The sequence below is a fragment of the Oryzias latipes genome, chromosome 2 (genome assembly GCF_053564925.1).
Source record: "Oryzias latipes strain Hd-rR chromosome 2, Olatipes_Hd-rR_3.1".
Taxonomy (NCBI): Eukaryota; Metazoa; Chordata; class Actinopteri; order Beloniformes; family Adrianichthyidae; genus Oryzias; species Oryzias latipes.
Window position 1 is genome coordinate 38,363,644 of NC_136238.1, and position 12,212 is coordinate 38,375,855.

The following is a 12,212-nucleotide window of genomic DNA, read 5'->3' on the forward strand; positions in this document are numbered from 1 at the left end:
TGAGTTTGTCATTATGAATATAAACTCCAATAATATGATAAATAGAATTCAATGTGCTTTAGTGCAGGAATATCTAGTGCAGTGTTTTTCAACCATTGTGCCGTGGCACACTAGTGTGCCGTGGGAGATGCTCAAGTGTGCCGTTGGAAATTGCCATCATTAACTGATCTAAAAACATTTCCCATCTCCAGGAAATCAGCTTTTTGTTCATCCAAACAGGCCCTGATAAAACACTGAGTAGTTAGGAATATAAAAGATCATAAAATTATTTTTTCTTTGTGTTTATTTGATCTTTTTTTAATACAATTACCAACGGGCTACAGATGTTATGCTAATGATGCTTACGATGCTGTGTCAATTATTCTATTTAAATAAATAATTCTGTATGTAAATAGTATTAACTCCTGCACTAACAAAAAAGCTGTTAGAACAGTGGAAACTATGGAATTCTGTTATGTTCATGATTAAATACATAAATATGACCTTGTACAATCACACAATAAACCAATAAATCTCTCATAAATCTGAATGAAATATTTAGCAATAATTATTAATTTAACTACATAAGTGTTCTCTGCATTAAATCTACTTTGTGTAAAATATCCTAAAATAATATGTTCATAGAATAATTCATAGTCACATTGATGGTTGTTATGAAGTCAAATCTTTCCCAAATGTCGAAGTGAAAGAGCAAAACCAAAAAAGAGGAGGCACAGTTTATATTGAGGAAGGACAAAATGAACAGTTTATGTCCATTTGGTAAAAAAAAGTGTTTCTCTGGGTAAAATTTATGAAGAATTCAGAAAGAAATGTCTATAATTTTCTTGGTGATGAAATACTTTAGGGGCAGGGACCAAACCTTTTCCCCTTGAATTCTACAGCCAAACCTTTTCCAGTCAGAGATAACGTGGCAATCTCATTCTGAAACAGAGAACGGATAGTTTGGTTCTTCTTGCCAGCTGAAAAACATATCTTTCCGAACCACAATTCTGTTCCTTTGGAGGAGAACATGGAGTATTTGAAGGAGAACTGCTCCACAGAAGTCTAACACCATTGGGATGGCTCCAGTAACCAATGCAAACTCTGCAGGTGAGACATGCAGACTATAGGTGGACAGAAACTCAACGGATGACATCAGGTTACCTTGTGGATTCATCAGTTGTGTCACTAGAGAAACACTTTTTCTAGAATATTACTCCGGTTTTCAGTAGAATATCTGCATTATTCCAAATCTAGTAGCTCTGGGGAGAAAAATGATGTTTGTAGATCAGAGTCCATGTCAGTAAAACCTGCTGATGAAAGTGAAACTATAGAGTTAAGTGATGTCAGAGATCATTTCTTCTTCAAATTTACATTAAGATTTAGCCTGGATGCTGCCATATCTTCACAAATATTTAGAAACTTCACATTTTCAGAGTTCCCAGTTGGAGCTGTCAGCCTTTTCCTGTTGAGCTTTATCCAGTAAAGCTGAACGAGTCTCTGAATCACTGATTGAACACATTCATGTTTTAATAATGTGCTGTTCAGTTTCCAGTAACAGATATTTCATTTTCTCCAGGAAAGAATCCTATGTTGATAGTGGGAAAATCCTCCTTGAACTGCAGTCCGTGATCCTTCATGTAAGGAGAATCCTTCACCGCCTTCCAGACTGCATCCCTGTCCAGTCGAGAGATGAACTGTTGAATCAGAACTCTGGGCCGTGTGTTACTTGAAGGCTTCCTCATATTGCCAAGTCCATGCACAGTGTCTAGAACATCCACCAACTTTTCCTTCATGGAGGAAGGACCATCTGGCAGAGCTGTTTTCATTCTCCGTCTCAGGAACTCCCACAAGCTTCAGATTCCCTCTTCTTGTGTCAGATTCAAGCTGATCCATTCTTCTTTGTAGAAGTTTAACAGGCATCTCCAAGGAGTCTACCCACTGTTACAGAACAGCCGTCTCGGTGCTAACAGCTTTAACATCGTTAGCCACAGCTTCCACCTTGTTGTTCAGACCAGCTATGTTGTCCTCAATAGCGTCCAACCTCATATGAATTATATGTCAAGCTGAGTGTAAATGTCATCTTTGGACGATGATGTAGCCTGGTTTGGAGCCTTTTCTTTGTTACAGATGGCAGAAACTCTTCCTCAGGGACGTCGGTCACCATTCCTTCAGTGTTCTTTGAATAGTCGTGGCCACCGCTAGCAGGCGCGCCCGAGGTCACTTCAGCATTGTCGGAGCTCGCCACAGCCGAATATTCACGCTTTTTCACCATGGTGATTAGAAAATTTTGAAAATATTCAAGATTAAACTTTAGAAAGCAAGGTTGGTCTCTATGTATCTTTAAACAACTTTTTTTTATTAAAGTAGGAGCGGAGCGAAGCAAAAAACTGACACACTAGGTCGCCATCTTGGAACGCCCTGTGTCTCCAACTTCCTGTCTGTCTTTCCTTTCTTCTTCACCTGTTCCCACCCTCTGTGTATCAGGAACCAATCACAATTGGCTGTATAGAGGGACTTACAAATGAACCAATAAATAAAACCATAGAAAAGAATGAACTAAATGAGATCACCCCCTCCTTTTTTCTAATACTATTTAACAAAATAAAATAAACTCAATCGCTGTTATTTACTGGAACTAACGGTTATAAGAATCCAGTAAAATAATATTCTACTTAGAAAAATGATACAGATGTTATGCTAATGATGCTATGCTAATAAGCTATTCCATGTGTTGATGGTATGCGACCACAAACTGGTTTAATGTCAGACAATATTTTCATGGAATAGACTAAGACATGTTGGATAAATACAACAACAATAATTTATAGGACATTTATTATAAACAGTACTTTATAAATATAATAACAGAAATTATTCACTTTGTATCTAACTTGATTAGTAGTGTCTGTGTAACATTACAGAGCCCCCCCCCCCCCCCCCCCCCCAAGAGAGTGCTGCATCTTTACTGTCAATGACATCATGACAAGAATCCCAAACATTATCCTGTTTTTAGGCTGTTTTTGTTCTGATTTTAGATGAAAAAGAATTATCTGGAAGCAGAATAAGGAAAAAAGTGTTTTTCTGTCAGTCTGGCCCCCCCTTGTAAATTTAACTTTGTTTTCTCAGCAGGTCTTCAGTTTTCAGTCAGATTACATTAAAGATGTCTTCATTTATCAATGACTTTACTGTCATTTCATTTTCTTTCTACATTTCATAAAAGACTTGTCCTAATCTTCAGCTGGTTCAGACTGCAGATCACTGACTGACAGCCCTCTCCTCATCGTGGGGGGGCATGCTGTCTTTTTAGTGGTGCTGCAGGGAAGAACATAAGCTACTCATGTATGAATATTCTTGGCTTTTTGTCATGTTGTTGTCGTGTTTTTGTAATGTTGTTGTATTTGTCAGTCACACAAGGTTCATTCTGGTTTATGCTTTTGTCAAATCGTCCAGCCTGGGGGTTATTCCAGGAAGCATGTTTAAATTACCCTGACTGTAAGCCTGAACTCTGGCTGAAATCCGCCTGAACTTGCTTACTCTGGGTATGTTCCAAAAGACTGGATATGAGTTGGCGTAATTACGCTCGACTTGGTAACCCTGGGTTAATGCACGTGCACAGCAGGTACATAAAGACATTCTGAATAGATCACAGATTTCTGGAGTCACCATGGAAACGCGTGGTGAAAAAAAGAAGCGCTATACTTCAGTGAGACAGAGTCTGAGATTTTAATGACGGCGTATGAAGATTATGCGTCCATTAAAGAAGTAACACGGCTGCATCAGCAAAAGAAGGAGTTTCTGCTTGGAGAAAAATAATGGACAAAGAAAATGCAGGAGTTTCTGATCTTATTTCCAGTTTCCTTGTGACGCAAATATATATATAACTTATCCAATTTTGCCAACTTAAATGAAGTACTTCTATTGATAACAAGTAATAATTGAGTTAAATTTATTCAATCTAATTTCTTACGTTTATTAAACTCAATAATTGTTTATACAACTCAAATAGGAATGGAAACAAGTTTATTTCAAATATATATATTAAAAAATAAAACAAAACAAAAAACACAAACATAAAAAAAAAGAATATAAAGAAAACGGTCACGCTCAAGAACCGTTATAAACAGAAATTTTTCTTTCTTTTTTTTTTTACATATTTACATATTTATCTAACTATATGTCACATTACTCCAATTCAATTAATATTTTTTCCATCTTAATGAATTATAATTCTTGAACTCTTATATGTCTAAGTTTGAGCCAGCAGATATGCTCTTTTTCTAACAATAAAAAGACCGAAATGATATGCCCAAACTGTACACCTTCATTTATGAATTTTCCAACATCATCTATACAACTGTCTGACAACTATGTGTTATTTTTAAGCTGACTTAACAAAATAAAAAGATTTATCTTAACTGAAGCAAATAATTAAGTTTGATCAAAGTAAAAAAGTTTATCTTTCAAACATCCATATGTGGTCTTATCACCCTCTCACAGTTGAAAAAGTATTATCTGAGCTTCTTCATCCACTAAATCATCTTCAAATGGACACGCCATGCTGCTTCACCTCTTTCAAAACAAACTAACCTTCAACTAAACCTACTCCAGACGAGGTTATGTTCAGAGCATGAGTTGCTATGGCAACTTGACATACCCTGAAACATACCTCCATTTCTGGAACCGAAAGCTGAGGTTATCAACTTCCTTAGCCTCAAACTTACCGTGGGAGCTAGCATAACCTGCTTTCTGGAATACTCCCCCTGATCTGGTGTGTGAAATCGTTTTATAATATTGTTATTATTTTTCTTATTATTTTTAAAATATTTTTTATATTAATGTTATTAACAGAGCGGCAAAATGAGGGCTGGTAACATTAGTAACTACAGATCCCATGATGCAGTGCTCCAGCTGCCTTGCTAAACTGAACTTCCCAGGAACTCAGAGGAAAATGTGACGGAGGCGATGATCAAAAGAAAATCCTGTTTCTATCCGTGTTCACCATGATGACATCATCTGCATCTCTGCTTTATGACTAGCGCCCCTTAGTGGTGAAAATCAAAACCACATTTCTCTATGACATCAAATGAACTGGAGAACATTTGACACAGTTATCCAACATGAACTCTTACTGCTTCAATCCAAACTAGCTGATGATGCTGCAAGTTATTGTGAAGCTAGCCACCACCATGCTGAAGACAACAGTGGATTCTGAACACAGAGCCTTTAAAAACCCATGGGAGGCTGAGGAAATGTTTCTGACATTGCTGCTAAACCAATGGCTCTGATTGCTGGAGCTACTGTGGCTTTAATGAAAGAACCTAATCTAAGACCACACTGTGAGTCTAAACATCCTGATAACCTGAAAGACCTAAATGCAGAGCAGAAGATCCAGAAAGCAGAAGAGTGAGAGAAGAATGGGACACTTCAGCCAATGCTCTCATTTTTCTACAAAGCAAATCCCACAATCAGCTTGGAGGACTGGCCCCTTAAGTGGTGGTCAAACATCAAGGGGCCGCCTTGCACACAAGTACCTGGAGACAGCAGCACCATCAGTAACTTGTGAGAGATGATTGTCCCTCTCTGGACATGTGGTTCAGAAAAAGAGAGCTTCTCTCTCCTCTGAACAGATCAGGAGGCTTGTGTGTTTGAAGAACTGGCTCAGTGCAAAGAGCCAGAAATCTGGGGGCAGCCACCCATTTGTTCCTGCAGTTAAGCAGAATAGCAGAAAGCTAGTGCAGAACATGAAAGTCTTCTTTCACTTCCATTCTTGATGCTCTACACCAGGGGTCGGGAACCTTTTTGGCCGAGAGAGCCATAAACGCCAAATATTTTTAAATGTAATTTCCAAAGAGCCATACAATAATGTAGCGTCCCTTTCCCACACTGAGGCACTGAGACGTAACATCTTTTAAAGTTCTTTATTCTGGTTACTGCAGACCGCAACAAACGCCGTACAATTAATTCAGCAACTCCTGAATCTCTCCCGCCGAGACGAGAGAGAGCGCTTCTCCCAACTTTATATTCCCCTGCTCCCGCTCCAGCCCTCCCATTTCCCTTTTTCGGCCCATAGCTGAACCCCATTGGTCCAAACTACCTAACAACAGGCTGAGTGACAGAACTGAGAGCCAATCAGACTTCTGCTTGATGAGTTCAATAAACTCCAGAACTTTTAACGCGGCCCAACAGCCACCCAGTTAAACTCTGTCCGCGACAATTTGTTTAAAACTAAATATACAAATGAATGTGTGCATTTGATGTAATTTCAACATTTTTAAAGTACAATAAGTCTGTGGATTCTTTTTAATAACATTGTTATGCTGTTGCTAATAAATGATCAGTATTTCTCGTGGTAGTTTTGCTGATTGTCTAGTCTGGTTTTTATCCGTGGTGAGTTTCTGCTTCACGCAGGCGTTGAGACTTTAAACGTGATCGTAGGTCTGACTGTTCTGTAGATGTGAGACAGACCGCTCACATGCAGACATGGAGCCAAACACACACTCACACGCTGCAGTGAGTGACGGGAAGCGGGTTTTACGTTTTTACCATCCCTGAGCGATTCACCTGCTGGCCGTGCCCACAACCCCCCCCCCCCCACACACACACACTCTCTGCTTTCTTCCTCACACATCCCGTCTCCGCTAATGCGCGCTCATTCTCAGAGACGGGAGCGCGCAGTTTTAGGCACGGCAATTCACAGGTTTCCGGCTGGTACAAACTCTGTGAAATAATAGATAATAGTAAACTGATGGTTTTCTCTCCAAGCACCGCTACTACTGCGCGCCTCTACCATCGCATCGCGCCCGAAAAGGACTGGACTAATGAAAAAAAAGTATAATTAAAGATTTGTCTGCGAGCCACATGTGACCATCAAAAGAGCCATATATGGCTCGCGAGCCATAGGTTCCCGACCCCTGCTCTACACAGACAATTGTTCTTTCATGTGGATTTGGACTTCATCTTGGGAGAATCCTGAAAACCCTTCTTTAGATCTCCTTGGATTTCCTCCACTGCTGGATTCAACACAATTGTGTCTTTTAGTTGAATGGAAACGTCTAATATTCAGTCAGTGAACTTTCAATAACATTTATTTTTGGTTCTGAAACCTAAAAAGTTTATCTCAGGCCCAAAGACAAGAAACGGTTATGTAGAATAGAGTTTAACACTTCATGAACACAATGAAAAGGTGACATGAAAAGCGTCAAACAACTGATGGACTGATGGTCTTTACTGACCTCAGAGCCTGCAGTCTGCAGTCTGGACTCTCCAGAAAACCACAAATATGAAGAACTCCTGAATCCTGCAGGTTCTTGTTCCCGCTCAGGTCCAGTTCTGTCAGATTAGACGGGTTTTTCTTTAGAGCTGAGCCCAGAGCTTCACAGCTGATCTCTGACAAACTGCATTTCTCCAACCTGAAATCAGACAGAAAAGTGTGTTCAGGAGCAGTGATGCAGCTGGAGGTCCAGGAACTTGGTCCATTCAGTCAGGTGGGACCCGCCCTGATGACAGACTGACAGATGACATTTTCACTGTTTGCTAATTTCTTTGGATTTGGACCCAAAAACATGATCATGAATGAAAATGCAATAGATAAGAAATGACTTGAAATGAAGTTAAAACAGACGAGGAATTGAAATGACATTGATCATCATGAATTATTCATGACTACATATTGACGATCCAATAGATTTCGCTTTGATTTAAAGCTTTGATTTCAAAAATGTAGGCTTAAATTGTATTTCTTCATCTCGAATCCTAAACTGTAAAATGCATTTTCATCACCCAGAAATCCTTTGGGACATTTGTGTCAAAATCAAGCCTTCCAGGCCACATCCAGCCTGGTGTGTGGTTCTATATGGCCTTGGTTGGTCGATAGACCCATTTCTCTTTTTATTGATTCATTTCAATTTGATGTTTTAGAAAATCATTTTTGGGAAAATCAGGATTTTATTTTCCCAGCTTTCTGTTTTTTTGGACTTCTGTTGATTGGAGTAAAGCATAAAATCAATATTGTAGCACCATGCTAATGATGCTAATGGTGCTATAATATTGATGTTATGCTAATTATGTGTAGCACCCATGGAGCCCTCCTGTTAGCTTAGCTTAGAAAAAAGGGTGGGTTCTTGGTTTCAAAAAATGTCAAGTGGATAGTTAAGTTATTTATAAGTTGGTAAGTCATCTCCTTTTTAAACAGTGATTTCCATCCAAATGACAAATAAATGTCTCCATCAAAGTTTCCCACATATTACCACCTTTAGTTTCTAACAAAGTAAAGCACAGAAGTCCAAACCGTAGAACATTGAACATTGAAACCCTTTCAGAGCTTTTCTCATGCGCGTGCTCACACACACAGTCCAGTTTAGTCCCGGTACCGGCAACTTAAAACCAAGAAAAATGCTTGCAGGCCTGTTGTTGCTCTTGGAAAACATTGGGGTTTGTTGCAATAATCCAGTCAGATCCAGAGAGAACAAAAAGACGACGACTGCGCTTCCATGTGACCAGCTTGATGCATGTTAGCTCCACAGCCTCCACTCCGACTCCCGCTCCGTCCTTTCCCATCCAGAAAACAGCTATCCGGCCTTCAGCTCACCAGCAGTTCCTCCACTCACCAATCCCAGCTCATTTTCTCATCCAAATGTGTCCTTATGTCTCTACAAACAAACTGGAAGCCGTCTCTCCAGAGGGAAAAGTCTCCATGTGCTCTGTCTCCAAATTTCTGTCTTTAAATAAATTTTATTAACAAATATTGCACAAAAAAAATACAAAACATAAACATTTTTCAGCGCAAAATGTAATTTCTTGTTGCTTTCTGAATGGTTGAGACATACGCCATACATTGTTTTATCAAAAATAAAACAAACTAAAGGCATATGCATGAATACCATAATAGCTTATGAAGAAATGTTTTAATATGAAAACAACTTTCCCCAGTGGACAATTAATATGTCTGTCTGTCTGTGTGTCTGTCTGCCTGTCTGTCTAATTGCACCTATATCTGCTCCGCCAGACGGACACACTGACGAGAATATCAGTTTTGTACATTATTTCGTTCTGTTAACTATATTATTTATGAGGATGAATTGCACAACATGCCAATATTGCAGAACATATTTCACTTTTCTTTTTGCAAATATGTGTTCATTTGAATTTCTGTTGTAATTTTTGTTTGATTTTTTTGTTTGTTTCACTGCTGATTGATCAAACGGGTGTTCGTGTAGGCTGTTAATTGTAAGACTTGCTTTGTGAAGTCTTCATGTTATTTCTGAGAGGCAGTATTGTCATTTTCACTTTCAGGTGTTTCTTCCATCTGCCGACGGTGTCGCCGTTTCTCATTTCACCCGTTTTTGTGCATACGCCTGGGTCACAGCTTGCATGGAGGACCGCACATTTTCCCATCAAGTTTGCTTTTTATAAATCTCAATTATTGCGTAGAGAGTGGCGTACGCCTTCTTTTGTGCGTACCCAACGTTTATAAATGAGGCCCCGGGAGGCTTGTGTGTTTGAGGAACTGGCTCAGTGCAAAGAGCCAGAAATCTGGGGGCAACTCAATTCAAAATGCTCTTTTGTTGTCTTGCCTTTGTGTGTTTTTGTTGTACTCGTGACATTCAAAGGAAGTGTTTGTTCTAGATTTATTATTTAAAGATCTTTTCAAACTGTTTTCTAAAATAGGTTGGAGATCCTGATTTAGAAGATCTTGATTGAAACAGATCAATTTCTATCAATCATCAGAACAATCAATTCAATTGATGAAGAGAATCTGAACCAATCATCAGTTTGTTTCAAACACGGCTGTAGACAGAAAATCTTCCAGTGAAACATCAGAAAGTTCTTCACCTGATCCGTTCTTCTCATCTTTTTGGAAGTTCAGAGTAACCAGTTTAATCTGCACTGTCCCTTTAAGCTTTTGTACACACGCTTTTGGAAATATCGCGAGATGTCGTGATATTTCAGAACTGGATTTCACAGACAACTTCCAAGTACGTTCCATTATAAATCAGTGGCGGAGATATTTAACAGACGACAAAAAAATTTTTTTTAAATAAAAATAAAATTTGACAGACGACATTCATTCGGAAGTTAAAGGCGAAATCCTTGCTGTACAACACCCTGCACCATTTAGCCTTTAAATTCTACTCACGCTTTTCTTGTGCTTTAACTGGTGAGTGACACTGTTTTGTTTTTGTGTGTGTCTGTGTCAGCTGGTGCAGGCGTCAGCTGATCTCAGACAGACAGTTGATCTCGGTTTGTGATGATGAAAAATGAGGAAGGAAATGATGGGAGAACTCTAAGACCTTTTTTTTAATTATGTAATGATGAGTACGCAAAAATGATGAACTATTGATCATGTGCATGTTGATTTTGTGAATTATGATTTGATGGTGTTTTTTCGTCAGGAATTAATCAGATGTATTCTATTTTGGAAAAATATGCATATTAAGAAAACAAATTGTCATGAAATTAATTGAAATGAAACATAATTCAATATTTTAAAGTATTTGGTCCTGTTTATACAGGCCAGGTTTTTTTTCCACCCGGGAAAACTCTCCTCCCATCTGCTGATGGAAGCCAGCTGAGCCCACCTGGACTAAATGCCCAACCGTCCCTACTGACGCGGTAGGACAAAGAAAATCCACACCAACACTCAACAATAACTTTCACCAAGCAACAATTATTGGTGCAAATTCATCAACTTCAAAGATTTGTACTGCAACACCCAAAGAGAGTGAACTTGTTTGAACACTGGACTGAAAGAAAACCAATTATTTACCCATTGTACATATTGCATTACATTTCCTCCCTGAGATGAACCTGCCTAGTCTAATTTCTTTTCATTGTGCAATTTAATCAGAAGTGTTACATCAGCTTCTTTACTGACCTCAGAGTCTGCAGTCTGCAGTCTGGACTCTCCAGAAGACCACAAAGATGAAGAACTCCTGAATCCTGCAGGTTCTGGTTCCAGTTCAGGTCCAGTTCTGTCAGATTAGACGGGTTTTTCTTTAGAGCTGAGACCAGAGCTTCACAGCTGATCTCTGACAAACTGCAGTTCTTCAACCTGCAATCAGACAGAAAAGTGTGTTCAGGAGCAGTGATGCAGCTGGAGGTCCAGGAACTTGGTCCATTCAGTCAGGTGGGACCTGCCCGTATATGACAGACTGACAGATGACATTTTCACTGTTTGCTCATTTCTTTTGGATTTGGACCCAAAAACATGATCATGAATGAAAATGCAATAGATTAGAAATGACTTGAAAGGAAGTTAAAACAGACGAGGAATTGAAATGTCATTGATCATCAGGAATTATTCATGAAGACTCACTCTCCTTTTCGCCCCCCCCACTTTCACCCATTGCCCTACCTAGCCATTTTGATAGCCTCATTAAGTCAGGAATTTAGATGGCTCCCCTAACACCTGTGAGCCTCACACCATACAGAAGCTCTCCTACCCCTCCAGCGCCCCCTCCTTATCCTTCACCCTAAGTCCCTCCAACACGTCCTTCATCCTAGCCCCCTCCAACACGCCCCCTCCGTCGTTCACCCAAATCCCGTCCAGCTCCCGCTCCTCCTGGTCCATCACCCAAACTACCCTCATCTCGACCTCCCCTGCGCGCCTCTAGAGGTGCTATCCCCCAGAGCTAGGATGAAACGGGTCCCCAGTGTCCTAGGAAAGGTTATGTCAAACTGGGGCCCTGTGATGAACAGCTGATTTTCCTGTTGGCAGCCGTCTAGCTGCATGTCTGCATTTAAGCACGAAGAGATCATTTCTCATTAAAATGCAGGAAGAGTTTTTTTCTTTAGAAATGCATTTTTAGTTCACTCTCTGTGTTAATACAAAATGATTGGGAGACTTGCTGTCACATTTGAACGTCAATCAGAAGAGTTATTGAAGCAGGAAGTCCGAATATGTGAAGATTTTTCTAACTTAACCAAGTCCTCTAAGTCCTGCACTCTGATTGGTTGACTCTGGCTCCTCTAACCCCCCCCCCCCCCCCCTTGTTCCATTATCGGACACAGATCAGTTTAGACACAAGTTTCACGCAAGGAATGTGTCAGAATTCAGAGCGCAGTTGTAGCGCACTTGTGATTTCCGCCAGCAGATTGGAGCACACGCAGAAGCACATTTGAGCAGTTTTATTCACAGATTTGAAGTTGTAACTCTAAATGAACACATGCAAATGGAAATTTGGCAGATCACAGCAGAAGATTTTTACACACAGATGCAGATTTTTGATGCA

At 39.7% G+C, this 12,212-nt stretch overlaps 1 protein-coding gene across 9 annotated transcripts in view; it reads right to left on the reverse strand.

Annotated features, from left to right (window-relative positions):
* Window positions 1–12,212, reverse strand: part of LOC110014093 (NACHT, LRR and PYD domains-containing protein 12-like) — a 471,367-nt gene that overhangs the window by 3,512 nt on the left and 455,643 nt on the right. For all 9 annotated transcript variants that reach the window (XM_078934550.1, XM_078934516.1, XM_078934538.1 and 6 more), the window contains 2 exons: window positions 10,856–11,032; window positions 7,215–7,391 (listed from right to left, as the gene is read on the reverse strand). In XM_078934550.1, the coding sequence (XP_078790676.1) occupies window positions 7,215–7,391; window positions 10,856–11,032 (354 nt within the window). The remainder of the gene's footprint in view (window positions 1–7,214; window positions 7,392–10,855; window positions 11,033–12,212) is intronic.